This window comes from Gaeumannomyces tritici (genome assembly GCF_000145635.1).
Source record: "Gaeumannomyces tritici R3-111a-1 unplaced genomic scaffold supercont2.1, whole genome shotgun sequence".
NCBI lineage: Eukaryota > Fungi > Ascomycota > Sordariomycetes > Magnaporthales > Magnaporthaceae > Gaeumannomyces > Gaeumannomyces tritici.
The window spans coordinates 3,015,465-3,034,992 of NW_008804545.1; the positions used below are offsets into that span (position 1 = coordinate 3,015,465).

Sequence of the window (19,528 nt, forward strand, 5' to 3'; positions counted from 1 at the left end):
CACTCAAGGGTTCCAGCACCGATCACGGCCGCTGCTGGACCATCCGCTACTGACTTGGGGAGAACATTGGCAATGTACTGGCAGCCAAGAGTCTCTCTCGTGTCGCCGAAGTTGGCTGTTGCAGACCCCTTTTCTTGCTCCTCTGCCAGGTCATAAAGGGCAAACTTCTCATCGTGAGACAGCGCGAACAGCTCGCTCTGGTTCAGGAAACCCGAGTGGTGGATCGATGCGTCGTGGTTGAAGGTCTGTATGACCACCTCGTCCTCGTCCGTAATTTTCAAATCATAGACATTTACGAGGCCGTCCGTCGAGCCCGAGAGAAGCAGGTTGGTGTCGGTCGGATGAAAATTCAACTGGATCACACTCCCGGTCATGTTTAGTCACTTCCAGGGCGGCCATGAAGTCTACCGAGGTCCCGGGGCTTTGTGTCCTGGCTCTGCTTGCTTTTTCTGGACCATATTGATGCTGTGCCTTACTCACCTCGGTTATATCGTCACTGTGCACCTCGTTGTACTGGATCACCGGTTCTGATGCACGACGAACGTCCCTGTTCCGTCAGCTGGGAGAGGGGTAAATGGTGGACACACTGCGATTTGTGACATCAACCTACCAGAATACCAGTGATGCCTGATTATCGACGTGCTCTGTTCCGGCGCACACTACGTTTACTCCCGGGGCGCAGGCCAGTGATGCGATGCTTGCATGGACGGAGCCTTCGAGCTAAGATCAGCAACCGAGCCCATCAAAATCTAGTCGGCAGCACACGTACCTATCTGTCTGGTGGCTTGGGCGGGGTTGACACCAGCTGCCCTCAGGTCCCATATGGCTACGGACCCATCAGACCCAGCTGTGCAGACGGCCGACTGAGAAAGGTCAAAAGGTCGGGCAACAGTTAGGTTGCCGTGTGAGGTCTTGAAGGAGCGAACAGGGCCCTTGCTCAGGGAAGACAGGTCGAACAGGCTCAGGCTTTGGTCGGAAGAAATTGCCGTCAGACCAGATAGTATTGTGTGCAAGTCGAGGACGTAGACTGGCTCTCCAGCCGAGGCCGGGAATTGGAATACGTCTAGGTTGGAGAGCAGATACATTGTCGCGTAGAAACGGGAACAATGCCACTTTGGATACGCGGTGGTGTCAACAATCTGGCTTTCGGTGCTCCTATTTTCCTGTTACTTTCATAACCAGAGGATTTTCCCATTCAGACACGTCCCGGCTGTGGTTCGTTCTTTTCTTTTGCCCGTCCGTGGCGAGTGGAAATGCCCCTCACAGGCACACGTACCTGCCGCAACCATGCCTTGCTAGACCCACACCCAGGGGTCGATTGCCGAGCCCATGCATGTGGGCTGTCTCGTCATTCTCGAGTTCTGGACAGCTTGTTAGATAGCGCGCCGCGGTCATTGCTTGCCGTCATTGCACTTCTCCACGACGCCGTATCATCCTGCCCGCCGCAGTCCCCGATTGATCCGCTCTGCCATGGCGAGTGCGACGACTGCGATGCCCCTGGACACAACATATTGTCTGCGCGTCTAGGATCCTTCTCTCCTGCTCGTAATTCTAGCTCCTTACCCGGTTCGACTGCTTGGCCATGGGCCGCGCCGTTGTATGGCTGTTGCGTACGTAACATAACAAGCACATAGGCGACGCCATACGCACCCCGTCCACATCCCAGATAAGGTCTCCCCGCTCTAACTGCTGCCTACTGTAGTGTTCTCCCAGGGCATAGCATGGGCTTCCGGTGCCACCGCCGCCCAGGCCCGCGCCCATGATGACGGCGCCCCACAGACCGAGGTGTTGGCCGGCGTCGCTCCCGGCGGCGGTGCCCCGGGCTCGGACCCGCTCGGCTCGAGGGAACCTGGTGAGCAAACCCCTCCCTATTGTCTAGGTCGCGCGCAAAACCCTCTAACCGGCCTCTCTGCAAGGCGCCGATCTCGTCGATGCTGCTCTCAAGGAGCTCCACCAGCTGCAGCTCCCCGCACACCGCCGACGGCGCAAACGCCCCGGCATGGTCGCCGCCGCCGCACAGCAGCTCCTAAAAGTGCTACCGAGCTTCCACCTCACCGGCCCACCGTCAGGCCACCCTAGGCAGCCGAACGGCCCGCTGTCGGATGCTGTTCGCCTCCTCGAGGGGGCTGCCCAGAAGAACAACTCGGACGCGCTCTATCTGCTCGCCGAGATGAAATTCTATGGCAACTTCTCTCTCCCAAGGGACTTCTCTGCTGCCTACAGCAACTACCAGATCCTGGCCGCACTCAACGGCAACAGCTCGGCCATGTACATGCTCGGCCTGATGCACTCGACAGGCGTTGGCGGCGTTGCCGAGCGTGACCAGGCCAAGGCCCTGCTCTACTACACCTTTGCAGCCCTCCGCGGTCACACGCGCGCGCAGATGACGGTTGCCGTGAGGCACGCGGCCGGCATCGGGACCGCCAAGAAGTGTGAGGAGGCGTGCAAGTACTACAAGCTGGTCGCCGACAAGGCCATCGAGTGGTACAGGTCCGGTCCGCCCGGTGGTATGGGCTGGGCTTCCGAGTCGCACCGCATCGCCGACGGGTTCGGCGGCGTCTATGGCGAGGGTGCAAGTGTCTCCAGCTCGGGCATTAATGCCGCCCACACCCACGCCAGCTTCGACCGATATGCATCCATCGCCGACGTCATTGAATACCTAGACGTCCTGGTTCACAAGGGCGACTTTCGGGCGTCCTTCAATCTGGGGCGCATATACTACGACGGTCAGCGCGGGCTGGACCGGGACTTCAAGGCAGCCCGCAAGTACTTCCTCAAGGTCGTCGCCAAGTTCTGGAAGGACGGCCGCGCTGTCGAGAACGCCGCGCCCCAGCTCGATAGGGTCGCGGGCAAGGCGGCCGGCTACCTGGGGAGAATGTATATGAGGGGCGAAGGAGTCGATCAGAATATGGAGCGGGCCCGCGACTGGTACAACCGTGGCATTGCTCAGGGAGACGCCCAGTCGCAGTACGGCCTAGGCCTGCTGCTGATGGGTGGCCACGGCGTCTCGCGGAACATGGGTAGGGCCACGGAGCTGTTCAAGGCGGCCGCTGCCCAGGACTACGCCCCGGCAAACGTCAAGCTGGGGTCTCTCTATCTGGACCAGGGCGGACCTGAAGACCTGCGCGCAGCCAACGACTGCTTCGAACAGGCGGCCAAGTACGGAAACATCGAGGCGCACTACTACTTGGCCGAGATGATCTCGCACGGCGTGGGTAGGGATAGGAGCTGCAGTCACGCCCTCTCGTACTATCGCAGTGTGGCCGAGAAGGCCGAGCCTCTGGTTTCTTCATGGGCCGAGGCTAATCAGGCCCACGACGACGGGGAGCTCGAGACTGCGTTCCTGCAGTACCTAGGTGTCGCCGAGCAGGGATACGAGCGGGCGCAGAGCAACGTGGCCTACCTGCTTGATGAGCAGACCTCCCGTCTGCCACTCCCGATCTGGTTGACCAGGCGGACGCCACGACCGAGCCTTCTCAGGAACCCGTCGCTCGGACTGATCTACTGGACGAGGTCATCCCGGCAGGGCAATATCGACTCCCTAGTAAAAATGGGCGACTACTACCTGGATGGTGTTGGGGCCGAAGCAGACGTTGACAAGGCCGTCCAGTGCTACACTGGTGCGGCGGATTACCACCAGAGCGCCCAGGCGCTGTACAATCTGGGCTGGATGCACGAATACGGGGTCGGGCTTGACCAGGACTATCACCTTGCCAAGCGGTACTACGACGAAGCACTCATGACGAATGATGAAGCATACTTGCCCGTCACGCTTGCTCTCCTCAAGCTCCGTGTGAAAAGCGCGTGGAATACGCTGACGAACGGCCGAATCAATTCGATCCAAGACGATCCTGGTAAGCAGAAAACAAATGGGCTGTGATATTCAGCATACGCTGGAGGCGGCGGCGCGACTCTTTATCTGGACATCGGCTCACATACCTCTCTCCCTTTTGCGCTAAAGCTCCAGCCAAGGATTGGTCACTGGGCGAATGGATAGCAAACTTCCTCCAAGAGGACCGATTCATTTACGACGAAGGGCAGCTGGACGACAACTACGACCAAACGATGCCGGGAGCCGACTCTCCGCTGCCTGAGGAGCTAGAAGAGGGACTGGCCGAGACGCTCATCATTCTTGGGCTTGCGGCAGCACTAGCATTCCTAGTGTACTACAGGCAACAGCGGCAGCAGGCACACCGCGAGGAGAATGCTATGCGGGCGCAAGCGGGGGCTCCGGGCCAGGCTGGCGGTCCAGCAGCGCCCGGGGACAGGGGCGCATTCCCGCCGGTTGACCAACCAGAGTTTCAACAGTGGGTTGCCGGCGGGATTGGGCATTAGCGTTGAGCAGTAAGGAGTATGTATATATGACGGAATACGAAAGCTAAAAGCATGGCGTGCAGTTAGATATCTGATCAGGAGGTCATTAGGAGCCTGGTGGTGATCCAAAGTGCGAACCAAGTCCAACAATTGCTACATCCTGCGCATGCAGTACACTAGAAGCATACTGTCTGTACGTACCACGTACATACAGCATGAGCTTAGTCCGCCCTTCCTTTCTGCCCGAGTACAGCACACAAACAAGCTGCACAGACAGCCCCATCGGATCATGCGTGCAGGCTCAATAAAGTGCTCCGCCTGTCCCATTCAAGCTTGGCCCAGACAGCGATGACGGATTGTGACGACCGAAGGGCCGCAAAACAGTTCCCCACCCAACAGATCCGCAAGGACGCCCATCGAGGTCGAAAGTTGGCGGGAAAGGCCGAGTCACAGCACAACCTGGCTGTGCCATGAATCCACGTGCGCTGTAAACTCAGGCCAGCGATTGGAAAGCGGCAGCCGTTCAGGCATGATACCACGTGCTGGGAGGCCTCGGGCCACTGAGGTAAGCTCGACGTTTTTTTCATGAAGCTTTCCGAGAGCGATGCTTATTCTTTGCGCCGCATTGCCCGATGCAGGGAACCCCACCGGGAGCCCCCAGTATAGCATCGGATGAAACGCCTGCTACACACACAACAGGCACTGTTGAAACATGGCCGCGCCCCCCAACAGCAGACCCCGTCCGTCTCGACGCGGTAGTGCGATTGGACGCAGGGCTTCACACACGGAGGCGGTCCTAAAGCGGGCGTACGTAATGCCTCCATTGTGACGGTGATGCCGACCCGTGGTCGCAGATTATTGTTGGAGGCTCCCCTGATCCCGAACGTGACGGTTTGGCGAGGCAGGGGAAAAAAGAAGGAGAGGAAAGACTGGAACTCGGGCCGCCCTTTGAACACCTTCACCTTCCATCCCCGGTTCCTCAATGCTCTTCATTTAGGAAACAGCATCCCTCCACCGGCTGGGGAGACGTCGAGTCAAAACGCCACCGTCTGCTTTGCTATTTCCGGCTCCCATCCTGCCCAACCTTGCCCCCAACAGCGACCAAGATCTCTTGGCATCCATATCTGTAGTATCCCCTACCCGTTTTTACATCCAGCCACCCAACCCTATTCGAGGCTGCTCGGCTACTGTGATCCAGGGAACACACAGCGCCTGTGGACGAAGAAGAAGAAGAAGAAGAAGAAGAAGATAAACAATACCGGCTGGCATCCCTCACGCAATCTCGTCGCCGCCACACGAAGCTCGACAAGCTATACAACCAAATAATCGAGCAAGGGCCTGTTGACGACCCGGATCAGACCGCGAACGTCGGAAAGCCTCTTCATACCAACCCTACCTACTTACACTCGGCGCAATGTCGGACGCAACCCCGACTTTCTCGGGGCCACGCCCGGTTTTTACAGGCCCCCCGCCACCGGGCTGGGTGGAAGAGGATGGGAGGATTATACCTTTTTGGTGGAGTCGCGTGAGTGCCCGCACTGCTTTCCTGCTTCCTCTCCGCCGTCGCGGTTTCTTGAGCTGTGTCTCTGGTGCTGACGTGAACCCACAACGCCGGCGCAGACGGGCTACATCATCAAGTGGTCGCTCCTCCTCGGCATCTTCATCGCCTTCTCCCTGTACATCGTAATAGGGTACTGGCACGCAAAGAAGCGCCTGAGCAAAGGGCAGATTCCGCTAGCCTACCACAGATGGCTCGTCAGCAGGTCACAGCTTGCCCGGGTCGACCCCAGATACGCCTACCCACAGCCGGCGGGCTACACCACGTACCGACCCGACTACTACGGCATGAATGCGATGCCGCCACCGCCCGTGTACGACCCTTCGCGTCCGCCCGTATACGACGGCCCGCCGGGCGGCACCAAGGTCGACCCGGCCCAGACAAGCCAACAGCCCCAGGCACAGCCGCCGCCGCCGCCACCACAGGAGACTGGTATCGCAGGCCCCCAAGTGCCGCCCCCGACAGTGATGGCCAACCATACCGGCTCGAGCAACAACCCGTTCCGCCGTTGAAGAGCCTGAAATAACCCTGGAGTTCTGGATCGATGGATTATGCGAGGGTTTGGGTCGGGAGCGTCTGAAACCGCGACGGCGCTCCATGGGAGAACTGGAACGGCGTAAAAGGGGCGGGCTCGCAGCTTGGTTAGATGGGGGCGTCGAACGCTCACCACCTCGTGCCTAATTGGTATTATTACTACTGCAGGGGGTTTCGTCACGGGTATACGATACGGGGGGGCCCAAAGTAGCCAATAAGATTATTTATTTCGTTGCCTGAAACAAATGACACGCTCATGTTTGGGTATCTTTCGAGGATCATGAAGAAGAAGGAGAGGCCCGAGACCGGAGACGCAAAGGCGAAACGAGGGAAGGAGGGATGGCGGCGGGGGCACTCAATCAATGTCCATTGCGTCGCAATCATCCCCGCTGAGATATAACGGCGTAGCAGGGACCCTCTCCCCAACGGACAACATCGGAGGGGGGATAGCCAACGGCTGGCTCGTTGGAGCCGATAAGGGCTCGTTCTGGAGGTGGGCGCGGGCGCGGGCCCGTGTGCGGGCATCGATGATAGCCTTGCGCACGCTGTCGTGCTCCTGGGGTACCGAGAGCGAGGATGGGACCGAGTACAGCACGAGCTCCTTTCCGGCCAGCTCTCCGTGGGGATTTGGGGGGACGGCAGGAGGAATCATGCTCACGCGGCTTTTGCGCAGGTGCTTTTCGATGTCGGGCAAGAAGACCAGCCTGGCTTCGTCGGGCTCGCTGTCGGATGAGAGCTCGTCGTCAATGTTGTAGATGTAAACCTTGTACTTGGAGCCGTCCAGCTGCATCATGGCGTCCTGGGCCGCGGGGGCGACAGGGTGCCGAGAGTCTGCTGCGACCACGGGGTCCGAGATCGGCGATGTGGAGGGTGTGGGTGTGGGCGAGGGTGCGGATGCTAGTGTTGGTGTTCGTGCGGCGAGGCGGCGTAGTGGCGACGCCGGGAGCCGCACAGCCGGGTTCTCAACTGGGACATACAGCTTCTGGCCGTTCTTCTCTATGCGAGCCAGGAGCGAGGGGTTAGTAACAGCTGCGCAAGCCGTTTAGGGGTCCTGGTCACGGTGGCCCGTACCTATATTAAGAAGGCTGAGCCTCTTGGACAGGCGCTCATTGTGTGCCTCTTGCGTTTCGGCCTTTCTTTTGTGCCCAGCGAAGAGTGCAGGCGCAGGCGCAGGCGCGATATCCATAACTTCCATGTCGTAAGTTTGATCACGGCAATAGGTAGGTAGGCAGATAGGATGTGGACAGCGTGCGGCCAGACAGCAAGCCCATACGATTTGGTTCAGGTGTGTTTGGCCGAATGGTGAGCTGGAGCGACAGGCGGTGCGGTGCGGATGCGGGGGAGCCGCTTTAACAAATAGCGGGCGGCCCCGGTCCAAGGAACCCTGAAGAACATTCTGGATCAGGCTCCACAGTAGCAAGTCCCTTTTCATTGAGCTGATGCGAGCCCTCCCCTCGGTCTGCTGCGCGACCTCCTGTTGACTTGTGCACAAAATCGACTTATCTGTGGCACCCTTTTCTCATGGGGGAAGCTAGCTTACATCCGCTCGCCGATCAACCGACTGGGCCTAGCTCTCTATATATACTCTGACTTGACGCGATGCGCTCGCCCACAGAAAGCACCGGCTAAGCAGAAAAAGGAGGCACACTCCTGGGTTAGTAGGGTTGCGGCATGCAACGCCAGGAGGAAAGCCGGGAGGGACGAGAAACAAGAGAGCAAGAGGAGAGTCGAGTAAGAAGAGGCGTGGTATCAACTCGGAAAGGAACGCACATATTGTTTTATCGAGTCACCCAGCAGCTGCCCTGGGCGGCAATTGGGCATTAGGCGGCGTGGCCGTTGTCCGCAGTTGAATCCCTTCGTTGTGTGCGAGGCTCGACTGGCTGCTTCACCCTGCCACAATTGCTCAATTGGCTCTGTGACTATTGCTTTGCGCGGCATGAGGTCTGCCGCGAACAGCCGTCGCCTCTGCTGGCAGCAGCCCGCGCTGGGCCTGGGCCGCCCTTTGAGTCAGAGCCGACTTGGAGCTCCCCCGCATTTGCGACGGCTGCCACCCCCAGCGGCGCGGGCACATTTATTTCTGCCCCTCGACTCGAGCTTTCCACTTTCTTCGTCGTCACGTCTCCCCACGCTCGCGCCGCGACACCGGCAACCCCCGATAACCGCCGCTCCAGCAGCCGATCCAGCAACCAGAACCATTCCCGTCCGCGTCCCTGCCCTCGCCAGCTGCCGCCGCTCCCTGCGCCTGCGCGCATCCACCCCCGCCTTGTCCCCGACCGAGGCCCCTGCCGCCGCCGCCACCACCACTATCATGGGCGAGCCCAAGTGGTCTGCGGCTGCGGTCCGCACCACGTTCCTCGACTTCTTCCAGGAGAGGGGCCACACCGTCGGTATGTCCAGACAGGCACCTCCGAGAGGCTGATAGAGGACTCGCCGCTGACAGCCCCTGGCGCGCCCCCTCGGACGATTCCAGTGCCTTCGGGCTCCGTCGTGCCTCACAACGACCCCACCTTGCTCTTCACCAATGCGGGAATGAATCAATTCAAGCCCGTCTTCCTGGGCACAGTCGGGAAGACGGATCCCATGGCCAGTCTCAAGCGTGCCGTCGATACCCAAAAGGCACGCTTCTGCTTATCATCCGCTATCGGAAGCTCAGGCTAACCGAATCCCCTGCAGTGCATCCGTGCTGGCGGCAAACATAATGTACGAGATTGCCCTTCCCCCGCCGACTTTGAGGTGCCTTAACCCTCTGTAACAATGTCAGGGCTTTGTGTATCTGACGGCGGCCTCCTCGCTAGGATCTCGACGATGTCGGCAAGGACAGCTACCACCATACTTTCTTTGAGATGCTGGGAAATTGGTCGTTTGGCGACTACTTCAAGAAGGAGGCCATCGCAATGGCCTGGGAGTTGCTTACCAAGGTCTACGGTCTCGATGCCACCAGGCTATACGTGACGTACTTCGAGGGCAACCCCGCGGCCGGACTCGAGCCTGACCTCGAGGCCAAGAACCTATGGCTCGCCGCCGGCGTGCCAGAGGACCACATTCTACCCGGCAATATGAAGGACAACTTCTGGGAGATGGGTGACCAGGGCCCCTGTGGCCCCTGCAGTGAGATACATTACGACAAGATCGGCGGCGGCCGCAACGCAGCGCATCTGGTCAACCAGGACGACCCGCTCGTCGTTGAGGTCTGGAACATCGTCTTTATACAGTTCGATCGCCAGCAGGACCGATCACTCAAGTCGCTGCCCGCCAAGCACATCGACACGGGCATGGGCTTCGAGCGGCTGGTCGCCGCGCTGCAGGACAAGACGTCCAACTATGGCACCGATGTCTTTGCCCCTCTGTTCGCCAGGATACAGGAGGTGACAGGTGCGCGCTCGTACACGGACAAGTATGGCAAGGAAGACGTTGACGGGATCGACACGGCTTACCGCGTTGTGGCTGACCACATCCGGCTCATGGCCTTCTCCATCGCCGACGGCGCGGTTCCCTACAACGAAGGCCGCGGCTATGTCGTGCGCCGCGTCCTGCGCCGTGGCGTTCGCTACGCGCGCAAGTACTTTAACGCCGAGATCGGCGGCTTCTTCTCGCAAATTCTGCCCACGTTAGTCGAGCAGCTGGGGTCTGGGTTCCCAGAGCTGGTCAGGAAGCAGCAGGATATCCAGGAGATATTGGACGAGGAGGAGGAGGCCTTTGCGCGAACCCTCGACCGCGGCGAGAAGCAGTTCGAGAAGTACGCCGCCATGACCATCAAGGCCGGCGAGAGCAAGCTTTCAGGCTCCGATGTGTGGCGGCTGTACGACACGTTCGGCTTCCCCGAGGACCTTACCAAGCTGATGGCCGAGGAGCGTGGAATCACCATTGACGAAGCCGAGGTCTCGGTGGCCAGGGAGAAGGCGCGTGAGGCCAGCAAGTCGATCAAGGAGGCGGTGCAGACCTTCGCCAAGCTTGACGTACACAGGATATCGGAGCTCGAGAAGGAGCTCAAGGTGCCGCGCCCAGACTCTGAGCTAAAGTTCTCCAAGGACGAAATTACGGCCAAAGTAATGCTACTATTCACGGGCAAAGACTTCATCAAATCGAGCAAGGAACTGCCGCCCAAGACGCCGCTTGGCCTGCTGCTCGACCGCACCAACTTCTACGCCGAATCGGGAGGTCAGGTCGCCGACACGGGCCGCATTATTATCGACGGCGTGGCCGAGTTCAACGTGCTGGACGTGCAGGAGTACGGCGGCTACGTTTTGCACAACGGTTATCTCGAGTTTGGCGAGCTCACGGCTGGCGACGCGGTCCTGTGCGAGTACGACGAGCGGAGGCGGCTGCCGATCCGCAACAACCACACGGGTACCCACATCCTTAATCATTCACTGCGCGAGGTCCTCGGCGACGAGATCAACCAAAAGGGCTCGCTGGTGGACGAGGAGAAGCTGCGCTTCGACTTTTCCCACAAGGTCGCCGTGACCCTACCTGAACTCCGCCGTATCGAGGACCTTGCCAACTCCTACATCCGCCAGAACTGCAAGACGTATGCCAAGGAAGTCTCCCTGGATCTCGCTCGCCAGATTGAGGGCGTCCGCGCCGTGTTCGGCGAGACGTACCCGGACCCCGTGCGCGTCGTATCCGTCGGTATCGAGGTTGACATGCTGCTTGAGAACCCCAAGAACCCCGAGTGGCGCAAGGTCTCGGTCGAGTTCTGTGGTGGCACCCACGTCGAGCAGACGGGCGTCATCAAGGACATGATAATCGTTGAGGAGAGCGGCATCGCCAAGGGAATTCGCCGCATCGTCGCCTACACTGGAGACGCTGCCCACCAGGCCCAGCGCGACGCCGTCAAATTCTCGGAACGCATCACCGAGCTGGAGAAGCTGCCCCTGGGGCCCGAGAAGGAGGCTGCCATCAAGAGCACCCAGCAAGATCTCGACAAGCTCGTCGTCTCGACCCTTACAAAGGATGAGCTCCGCTCCCGTTTCGGCAAGACCCAGAAGGACGTGACGGAAGAGCTCAAGAAGAGGCAAAAGGCCGAGTCAAAGAAGGCTCTCGACACCGTCGCTGCCTACTTCAAGAACCCGGAGAACGCCGGTTCCAACACCTTTGTCGGTCATCTTCCAATATCCGCCAACTCCAAGGCACTCGCAGATGTCGTCAACCATTTCAAATCCAAGGACAAGGAGAAGTCTGTCTACGTTTTCGGCGGCGGCGCCGATGAAGGCGCCGTTGTCCATGGCGTCTATGTTGGAACCGTAAGTCTGCCCCGCCACCCACATTGCTAAACTTTACCCGCATCCTGCCCCGCTGCCTCGTTTCTTCTCTTCTGGGTGAATCTCTGGTTATTTGTTGGTGTTCCTGGCTGATCGAATTCTACTCCACTCTCCTAGGCCCTTTCTTCCAAGGGCGTGACCGCCGAGCAGTGGGCCAGCGCCGTGTGCGGCGTTATTGGTGGTAAATCCGGAGGCAAGGAGCCCACACGGCAGGGACAGGGCACCGCCCCTGAGAAGCTACAGGATGCAGTTAAGGAGGCTGAGAAGTACCTGTCGGGTAAGCTCAAGAACCTTTCCATCTAGCCGGCCGAGAGCATTGAGGCCCCAGCAACTTGGAAGGTTTGTTTGCGCCGCTGCCTGCGGCAAGGAAATCGGATATGGGACGTGGCGTCTGTGGGAAGGGTACAGTTACGTTGTTTTTATAGACAGTCGGTGCTGGGGGAAGGGATGTGTGGCGATATTTGAGAACGCTGAGCTCTTTCTATGATTGTAGATGAATGTAACTTTTTATCACTTGATTCCTTGTCACTTGCTCCTCTCTGACACGCTTTCGCTTTGCCTCGTTGCGCCATCTGCGCAGGCAGTCCCGACATTCTCACATCCCGTCTGTCACCATGGCTATCTAGGGCGTTGTAGGTATTAGGGTACTGGCCCGTCTTTACAGGTTTGCCGGGAAGCCACCTACTCCTGGTCGCGCTCATTGTGACATTCCTTCCAGTACTAATACCGCACAGTGAAGCCATTCGGTCGTGTCTCTCAACCCCGCGCAATGCTTTTAGCCAATGAGGCCATGTAGGGTATAGCGATATTGCCGCGGATGCTACCGAATCGTCGTGTGGTTGTCTCCGAATCCCGCGGTAGATAGTGTCAAAAATCATAGAATATCCCCTGGGAGAGATGTGGTCATCCTCCAAATGGGCAGAGATTCGCCGGCAGTCGCACAGTCCGAGATAATAGCAACGAGATCAGAGGATCATCTAGTTCTGTTTATCCCTAGCCTGGATGGGTATATCCAAATTCTGGCCTTTGATGTCGTATTTACGGGTCAGTGCACGCATGGCCAGCTATAAGCTCTCCGGAGACCGTGAGTAGACCACCCTGGTTACACAATATGAAGACTTCCAGTACCCACCGAGTCAACTCCAACTCATCATAAAACTCCGACGCTGATATCCGTGTAAAATAAACAGAGGGGCGAAAGAAGTAGGTCCCCCAAACAGAAAGAATACCAAAGATGAAGGAGACATAGTAAAACTTATAAGGGGGCACATGGGCTTGTTCGTTGTTCCGGAAGCATACCCAGGGAAAAAAGCAAAATTACCCATGGAGGGCAGAGTGGAGCTTCAGACGAGCTCAGGAATAAGGGGCTAGGTAAGGGCATCGGAAGAGAGCCAGGTTTTAGAATAAATAAGGAAATCCCAAAAAGAAAAGCAGTACTGATGAAAAGCCCGACAATAGGAGGGAAAGGAAGAAAAACACAGGTAAAACGAGGGGGGAGTGAGGTCAATATGACAAATCAATATTGCCCATTGTTGGAAGCATTTTGTTGTCCGTGTCCGAAGTTGTTGTCCGACTGGTGGCGGCGTCGGACTGGGAAGTGCTGATGTGGTGGAGTTGGTTGTGCTGGTCTTCTGGCGGAAGGCCGCTGTCCGAGTAACCAAGGTCCCGCATCTGTTGGAAACTCCAGCTGGGCTCGAAGTTGCGACTCTTCCAGGCGGCCTGGACACGCTCGTACATCTCATCGATCTGCTCCAGGCTCATCTTGCTTGTCTCGTACACCATGAAGTACACAAAGAAGATGGCGACAATGCAGAAGGCGCCCCAGACGAAGAACACGCGCGGGCCAAGGTCGGCGTAGCCTTCCCCCGACCCAACCATGTATGGTGTGCCGTACGCGATACCGAAGTTGAGCAGCCAGTTGGACGCCGTCGACACCGACATGGACTTGGCACGGACCTTGAGCGGGAATATTTCGGACGTGACAACCCAGACGACGGGGCCCCACGAGGCGGCAAAGAAGAATATGTATATGGCGACGACGATGACAAGAAGCTGATTCTGCTCGACGACCATGGTTCCCTTGGAGGCGGCGGTGAAGGAAGCAATGAGGAGTTGGCAGATGGACATGCCGACGGCGCCCATGATAAGAAGCTTGCGACGGCCCCACGACTCGACCACCAACAGGCCGGGTATGGTGGAGACAACATTGACGATATTCATGATGCATGAGATGAGGTACGGGTCCGAAACGTTGGCGCCCTTGAAGAAGGTGGTGCCGTAGTACATGATGAAGTTGACACCAGTGAGCTGTTGGAGCATCTGTAGGCCGCAACCGGTCAGGATCCGCCGGCCCAGATGTGGCGAGCCGAAAAAGACATCCTTGTACGTGTCGGCGCCGAGGGCCAGCTCGTACTCATGGTTCGCCTGGATCTCAGCCAGCTCCTCGATCAGAGCGGGGTGAGTGATGTCGAGGCGGCGGAGGCGGCTGAGCGACAGCGCAGCCGCCTCATGTTTGCCGCGCTTGATGAGATAGCGCGGCGTCTCGGGGAGGATGAGCAGGCCCAGCGAGAGCACGCAGGCCCACGTAAGCTGCACACCCAGGGGTATACGGTATGCGGCAGCGCTTGGCATCTGATACGTGAGAATATTGACAAGCGATGCAGCCAGCAGCCCGCACGTGATGAATAGCTGGTATGCGCACACCATGGTTCCGCGGATCCATTTTGGCGCCATTTCCGACTGATACAGCGGGACGAGTACGGATACGCATCCCACACCGATTCCAGCAAACAGCCTGCGGGTTGCGCCATTACGATGGCCAGGTTAGCGGGGCTGTTGGGACGGCCTTCCTACCCTATGGGGGTGCAGGCCGCACAGGCGTCGTGGGCACGGGCTCGACATACCTTCCGACCATAAGCATTGGGATGTCGGCTGAGCAGACCTGGAAGATGACACCGAAGCAAAAGACACCGATAGCCAGATTGAGGGCCTTCTTGCGGCCGAGGAGGTCTCCCAGGGGGGCCGAGATCAGGGCACCGACGAAGGTGCCGGCGCTGAGAATGGCAACGACCAGTGACGATTCACTTGGGGACAGGCTCGGCTTTCCGTCGATCGGGTCGGTATAGCCGGTCGAGAACTGGTGTCGGAAAGAGGGCATGGCAAGAATACCATTAATTGTTCTGGGGAAAACGGCGACGCGATGGGCCCCATCCGGTGTTGCAGCGCCTCGTGTTAGCCAGCATCCAGCAGAACATTCAGACCTGCCCGCGACGGGACAGAAAAGAGAACGGAAAGAAAAGCAACGCACCCAGTGTCGTAGCCAAAGAGCAGGCCGCCGGTGGCAACGAAGAAGCCAACCATTATGGCGGGAGCCGAGCTCCCGGCGACGTTGGACGGCTTGCGCCAGCCCATGGCGATCGCCATAGTGAGGAGGGGGAGCGACCGTCACGGCAGAACCGGGGCCGGACCGGGTCTCCTCGGGTTAGGGTGGCGAGAGGGCGCGGGCTGGGGCTCGAGAGGATCGAGTGGCGGAGGTCGTCGTCTTTGTCGTCGTCGCCGCCGTCGCATTTGAGGGGACGGGCCCGAGGGGTTGTTCGGCAGACCAGGCGAGGCGGTTGGTTGCCGTCGCCCTCGCAGTGGTGTCCTGGCCGTCACACGCTCTCTCGCTCTGCTTTTCCTGGGGGTGGGTAAAGAAGTGGAGAACAGCGAGAGAAGGGGAACGAAAATGGGTGCGGGCGACTGGGAAGATCAGCAGCCCCTTCTCAAGACAAGCCGCGCAGCCCCATTGGCCCCCGATCCACACTGACAGCCAAGCGCCATTCCATTCTTGGGAGGCAAGCCACACAGCCGTACTTGGACTCGCCGTCTGGACATTGGCGCCCTAAGACAGCCAGCCCTCGCGCTAGTGATTCCTCCCAGAAGATGTTTTATCCGCCTGCCGCGGACGAGGGGAAGCGAGGGCCGGCGAACGGGCGGAACGAGGGCTTTGGGCCATGATCGAGAGAACAAGGAACAATTACATTTACCTCCCAGCGCCATTTGTGTTCACATGGAAAGTCTCCCAAGCGAGATGCCAAGCACCTGATTGAATGCCTATTTGGTCTGATTTGGTGCGGATATGCCATATCTGTGCATGCCAGCCCAAGCCAAAGAAGCGACGGCACTCCCTCGAGTCGCGGCGGGTTGGGCTGATGGACAGACAAGCCCGTCAGCAATATCTCGACCAGCCCCAGACCCGGCCAGGCTCGGTCCCAAGACCTAAGTCAAGCGTCTTTGATTGGGTCGATTCGCGACAGTGCGGCTGTGGAGCATTTATCTTCTCCCCACGAGAGCAAGAAGTTATCAATTGCCGACAGCATGCCACTCATTCAAGCTTTGGTTTCCTCTGTAACTGCTGGCGTAAGGACCACTTTTTCTAGGTGAAGCCACGATTTTCACAAGAAAGACGAGAGACTAAGGAGATGGAACAAGAAAACCTCTCACAGAATGTTTTCGGGCATGCCTAGCGCGAAATTAGCCCATTGTACGGTAGGGATGGATGGTGGCCAGCTGAAAAATAAAAGAAAGTAGAAAGACAGAGGGTAGCACCAAGCCGCCACCACGAGACCGTATTGGACAAGGGGAGGAGAGCGGGGAAGACGGGGATGCAATGTCCAGGGGGGTTGGGAAGGGGAACATTGGCAGATAAAATTGAAGAAGATGCAGCAGGCAGGTTTGCCTAAAGATGATGAATACCATCATCCCACCGACACCAAACTAGAGAGAATTTCCACACACGCAGAAAATGCAGAAAAAGATACAGCAACCATACCACAATGATGCGGGACAAAGGCCACACACAGAATGTGCAATCTGACAGGGAGAAAAGAGATCCGCTCTGCGTGTGGTTCTGTGCGTATTCCTATCCGAAGGATAAGCAATTATGTCGAGGGACTGACCGTTAGCGACGTATGGCTGCCTAGTTGTCCTTGGCAAATATATTCTCTAGCTTGGTTGCTCGTGATGCCTGTGGGAATACCTAGGTAGTGCTGAGGCTTCAGCTCGAAACCTAACTCGTGAAATGTCGCCGGAAGAGGGCAGCAAGCGCCAAGATTGGCTACGGGCAACGCGTGCCAAGGTGAGCTCAGCTCAAACACAAAAGCTGTGGCCGAGCGAGCTGCGAAATGGAACACATGATGGAAGTTACCAACACAAAGAGAAATACACATGGCAAAGACTACTTGATGACTAGGATGCGCGCAAGGGGCCAAAAATATGACATATATTGATACAGTCGGCAAACAACCCTAGACAGATTCCGAAGCAGGACACTCAGGCTCGCCAACAAAATTATAGCTCCAGGCTTGGCTTGACACCCTTGACCCTACCAATAACCTGGGCAGGGGCATACTTGGGAATAACCTCATCATCGTGCAGCATCTCGAATTCCTCAGTTGCGTCTCGCCCCATAAAGTTCATAATGGCCTGAGGGCCACCCGGGTGCTCCTCGAGCCAGTTGCTCAGGTCCATGACCACACCCTTGACGACGACCCACAGGTCTTCCTTCGTGTTGTGCTTGGCCACCTCTTCCATCGTGAACTCCTTCTCGGGGATCGTGAAGGACTTGGGATCGTTAGGCTTGGCCGGCTCGGCCTTGGGCGCCGCGCCGCCAGCCTGGGAAGCCTGGGGTTGCGAGGCCGATGCTGCGGCCCCACCAGTCCACTCCACCGACAGCCTGCCGGGTTGAGACGGGTCGATATGCAGTGAAATCTGGCCCAGACGCTGCGCGGCGCCCGTGGTACCCTTGAGGGCCTGGCGGAAGAGGTAGTTACTGGCTGTGTCTCCAGCAACGCGTCCGTACACGACACATCCCAGGAGCGACGAACCGCCCAGGCGGTTGGCACCGTGGACGCCCCCCGCGAGCTCACCACAAGCGTACAGACCCTCGATGGGCTTCTTCTCGCCGTTGAGCACCTCAGCCTTGTCGTTGATCTCGACGCCGCCCATGGTGAAGTGGAGCACCGGCTCCATCAGCGAGACGTGGAAGTCGTCGTTGACGTCAAGGGGCATGTTGTGGAAGAACTTCTTGCCCCAAGGATCCTTTTGCTTGCCCTCGGCGATGGCGTTGTACGTTTGGAACGTCTTCTGGAGGTGCTCAGGGGTGCAGCCAATTTCATTGGCAAGCTCCTTGCCCGTCATCTTCTTCATCAGGCCGCGGCCCGAGTAGTGCCTGGTGTGGAAGTCAAGCGTGTTCGAGGCCTTGGAGTTGAGCACGAGGCGGATCGGGAATTTGTTCTTCTCCTTCTCCTTCCACATCATGCCGGACACGTAGTCGCGATGGCCGAGCTCGTCGCAGAACCGGTCACCATCCGAGTTGAGCAGGAGGCCACCTTCGCCACGCAGGGCCTCGGCAGCAAGGAACTTCCACTTGGACCCAGGGTCCTTGGGGTCCACCAGACCCGTGGGATGGACTTGGACCTTGTCCATATCGATGCCGTTGCCGCCGATGGCCATAACCATCTTCTGGCCGTCGCCAGTGGCGTGCGAGCCGTTGGTCGTGGCAAGCCCGAAGGTGTCAGGCCTGTGCTGCTTCAGCAGCGACGTGTCACTGAAGTCGGCAGCATATCCGCCAGTAGCCAGTACGACGGGGCCCTCGAGGACCTGAGATTCGCCATTGTACTCGTACGTGACTCCTGTGACCTTGTTGTCCTCCTTGTTCAGGCTGGTAACCCTCGCCTTCTTGATGATCTGTACCCTCTCCGGCTCCGTCTCGGCCAGGTCCTCAAGCCTTTGCATAAGTGCATACGTGATGGCCATGCCGGGAAACTTGGCGTCGTGACCACGGTGGGTTCGGGGGTGAGAGTGACCACTGCGGAAACACCCGTTAGTTAATTGCACTCAGCCGACTCGGGCAAAGCAGTAAATGGAAACGGAGAGTGAGGAGGGAAGACATACCCAAGGCGCGAAACCAGCGTCAGGTCCAGGTTGAAGACATCTTGGAGCCACTCGACGGCGGCAGCCGACTTGTAGGTCAGGACCTTGATCAGGTCGGGCCGTGCCTTGTCGCGGGCAGACTTGAGGGTGTCCTCGTAAAACTGCTTGACGCTGTCTTGGATGCCGTGCTCAACCTGCGTCCTCGTCAGGGCGCCGTTAATCCCCGACGTTGCTTTCGTCGAGTTGCCGCCGAAGAATCCTACGCGAGGTGACCAAGTTAGACGAGAAGGTAAAGCAATCGACGCGCCGGCGATTCGAACGTACCTTGCTTGTCGAGCACGACAACATTGCCTCCAGCCAGATAGATGGTATGCGCAGCACTCAGGCCCGACACTATAGTGATGGGTCAGTTCGGATCCCGCGAGTACCCCCAGAACAAAATTGCGGGCGGTGGTCCGGACTTACAGCCGCCGCCAACCACGATCACACTGGGCGTCATTGTATTGGAGCGAATGCTGCGCGTGGCCGTAGGGAGGTTGGTTTAAGGAACAGTGACGTTTGACGATGCTTCGAGTGGTGCTTCCGTACCCGGACAGGAAGGACTACTGCAGCAAGCAAAGTGATGGATGGAACTGGACAAAGAAGATGGAAGGACGAATGGGGGAGACGAGGAATGGTTGCTTTTTGGGGGAGGTTTCGGATCTTTTTGACATATGATCGATGCCGAGCAGCCGCCGCAGCAGCACCTCACCTAAGCCAGTTTCCTGTGCTTCTGATTCGTGCCGGTGTCTGGTGAGCCGAGGTCCCGTCAACGTGCCGACCCAGCCCACGGCCTCCACTTGGGGACTGTGGGGTACGCATGCGACGGTGCGACGTTCCGCTTACCCCGTATGTGGAATCCAGTCATCCGCAACCACTGGGAGACACGTGCAAGCACGCTAGCTATTCC

The 19,528-nt window shown here is 58.3% G+C and overlaps 7 protein-coding genes across 7 annotated transcripts in view; 3 read left to right on the forward strand and 4 right to left on the reverse strand.

Moving 5' to 3' along the window:
• The window catches only part of GGTG_00971 (hypothetical protein), a 2,266-nt gene extending 1,035 nt beyond the window's left edge, over nt 1-1,231 (reverse strand). Inside the window, exons 1-4 of the mRNA XM_009218726.1 lie at nt 770-1,231; nt 611-713; nt 481-547; nt 4-353 (exon numbers count right to left, since the gene is read on the reverse strand). Coding sequence (XP_009216990.1) covers nt 4-353; nt 481-547; nt 611-713; nt 770-1,085 — 836 coding nt within the window. The 5' untranslated portion in view covers nt 1,086-1,231. The remainder of the gene's footprint in view (nt 1-3; nt 354-480; nt 548-610; nt 714-769) is intronic.
• A 147-nt stretch (nt 1,232-1,378) lies between these two features.
• On the forward strand, nt 1,379-4,520 carry GGTG_00972 (ubiquitin-protein ligase Sel1/Ubx2). The gene is made up of 4 exons (XM_009218727.1): nt 1,379-1,610; nt 1,703-1,852; nt 1,917-3,854; nt 3,962-4,520. The coding sequence occupies exons 1-4, from the start codon at nt 1,583-1,585 to the stop codon at nt 4,333-4,335; spliced, it is 2,490 nt and encodes an 829-aa protein (XP_009216991.1). The 5' UTR covers nt 1,379-1,582; the 3' UTR covers nt 4,336-4,520.
• A 1,016-nt stretch (nt 4,521-5,536) lies between these two features.
• GGTG_00973 (hypothetical protein) lies at nt 5,537-6,798 on the forward strand. Its single transcript, XM_009218728.1, has 2 exons — nt 5,537-5,839; nt 5,935-6,798. Exons 1-2 carry the CDS (start codon nt 5,729-5,731, stop codon nt 6,382-6,384), a joined length of 561 nt encoding a protein of 186 aa, XP_009216992.1. The 5' UTR covers nt 5,537-5,728; the 3' UTR covers nt 6,385-6,798.
• On the reverse strand, nt 6,587-7,746 carry GGTG_00974 (hypothetical protein). Its single transcript, XM_009218729.1, has 2 exons — nt 7,478-7,746; nt 6,587-7,402 (listed from the first exon to the last, which is right to left on the reverse strand). The coding sequence occupies exons 1-2, from the start codon at nt 7,599-7,601 to the stop codon at nt 6,762-6,764; spliced, it is 765 nt and encodes a 254-aa protein (XP_009216993.1). The 5' UTR covers nt 7,602-7,746; the 3' UTR covers nt 6,587-6,761.
• Nucleotides 7,747-7,882: 136 nt separating this feature from the next.
• On the forward strand, nt 7,883-12,185 carry GGTG_00975 (alanyl-tRNA synthetase). Its single transcript, XM_009218730.1, has 5 exons — nt 7,883-8,793; nt 8,877-9,022; nt 9,080-9,106; nt 9,202-11,649; nt 11,785-12,185. The coding sequence occupies exons 1-5, from the start codon at nt 8,343-8,345 to the stop codon at nt 11,968-11,970; spliced, it is 3,258 nt and encodes a 1,085-aa protein (XP_009216994.1). The 5' UTR covers nt 7,883-8,342; the 3' UTR covers nt 11,971-12,185.
• A 447-nt stretch (nt 12,186-12,632) lies between these two features.
• GGTG_00976 (glucose transporter rco-3) lies at nt 12,633-15,364 on the reverse strand. The gene is made up of 3 exons (XM_009218731.1): nt 14,975-15,364; nt 14,571-14,846; nt 12,633-14,461 (listed from the first exon to the last, which is right to left on the reverse strand). Exons 1-3 carry the CDS (start codon nt 15,088-15,090, stop codon nt 13,171-13,173), a joined length of 1,683 nt encoding a protein of 560 aa, XP_009216995.1. The 5' UTR covers nt 15,091-15,364; the 3' UTR covers nt 12,633-13,170.
• A 1,492-nt stretch (nt 15,365-16,856) lies between these two features.
• Nucleotides 16,857-19,354, reverse strand: GGTG_00977 (fumarate reductase). Its single transcript, XM_009218732.1, has 4 exons — nt 19,045-19,354; nt 18,904-18,972; nt 18,601-18,838; nt 16,857-18,514 (listed from the first exon to the last, which is right to left on the reverse strand). Exons 1-4 carry the CDS (start codon nt 19,076-19,078, stop codon nt 16,996-16,998), a joined length of 1,860 nt encoding a protein of 619 aa, XP_009216996.1. The 5' UTR covers nt 19,079-19,354; the 3' UTR covers nt 16,857-16,995.
• Between the last annotated feature and the right edge of the window lie 174 nt (nt 19,355-19,528).

What these genes read in the sequence shown, in the direction of transcription:
- GGTG_00974 (XM_009218729.1), bottom strand. Translation starts at nt 7,601, where the DNA reads ATGGAAGTTATGGATATCGCGCCTGCGCCTGCGCCTGCACTCTTCGCT. An exon ending in GCTCAGCCTTCTTAATATAG is followed by an intron (nt 7,403 to 7,477) that starts GTACGGGCCACC and finishes TGGCTCGCATAG; the next exon opens with AGAAGAACGGCCAGAAGCTG.
- GGTG_00976 (XM_009218731.1), bottom strand. Translation starts at nt 15,090, where the DNA reads ATGGCGATCGCCATGGGCTGGCGCAAGCCGTCCAACGTCGCCGGGAGC. An exon ending in CTCTTTGGCTACGACACTGG is followed by an intron (nt 14,847 to 14,974) that starts GTGCGTTGCTTT and finishes CGTTTTCCCCAG; the next exon opens with AACAATTAATGGTATTCTTG. An exon ending in CCAATGCTTATGGTCGGAAG is followed by an intron (nt 14,462 to 14,570) that starts GTATGTCGAGCC and finishes CGCAACCCGCAG; the next exon opens with GCTGTTTGCTGGAATCGGTG.
- GGTG_00973 (XM_009218728.1), top strand. Translation starts at nt 5,729, where the DNA reads ATGTCGGACGCAACCCCGACTTTCTCGGGGCCACGCCCGGTTTTTACA. An exon ending in TACCTTTTTGGTGGAGTCGC is followed by an intron (nt 5,840 to 5,934) that starts GTGAGTGCCCGC and finishes ACGCCGGCGCAG; the next exon opens with ACGGGCTACATCATCAAGTG.
- GGTG_00977 (XM_009218732.1), bottom strand. Translation starts at nt 19,078, where the DNA reads ATGACGCCCAGTGTGATCGTGGTTGGCGGCGGCT. An exon ending in GATCGTGGTTGGCGGCGGCT is followed by an intron (nt 18,973 to 19,044) that starts GTAAGTCCGGAC and finishes CCATCACTATAG; the next exon opens with TGTCGGGCCTGAGTGCTGCG. An exon ending in TGTCGTGCTCGACAAGCAAG is followed by an intron (nt 18,839 to 18,903) that starts GTACGTTCGAAT and finishes CACCTCGCGTAG; the next exon opens with GATTCTTCGGCGGCAACTCG.
- GGTG_00975 (XM_009218730.1), top strand. Translation starts at nt 8,343, where the DNA reads ATGAGGTCTGCCGCGAACAGCCGTCGCCTCTGCTGGCAGCAGCCCGCG. An exon ending in GTGCTGGCGGCAAACATAAT is followed by an intron (nt 9,107 to 9,201) that starts GTACGAGATTGC and finishes CCTCCTCGCTAG; the next exon opens with GATCTCGACGATGTCGGCAA. An exon ending in ATGGCGTCTATGTTGGAACC is followed by an intron (nt 11,650 to 11,784) that starts GTAAGTCTGCCC and finishes CCACTCTCCTAG; the next exon opens with GCCCTTTCTTCCAAGGGCGT.
- GGTG_00972 (XM_009218727.1), top strand. Translation starts at nt 1,583, where the DNA reads ATGGGCCGCGCCGTTGTATGGCTGTTGC. An exon ending in CGCCGTTGTATGGCTGTTGC is followed by an intron (nt 1,611 to 1,702) that starts GTACGTAACATA and finishes TGCCTACTGTAG; the next exon opens with TGTTCTCCCAGGGCATAGCA. An exon ending in TTCGATCCAAGACGATCCTG is followed by an intron (nt 3,855 to 3,961) that starts GTAAGCAGAAAA and finishes TTTGCGCTAAAG; the next exon opens with CTCCAGCCAAGGATTGGTCA.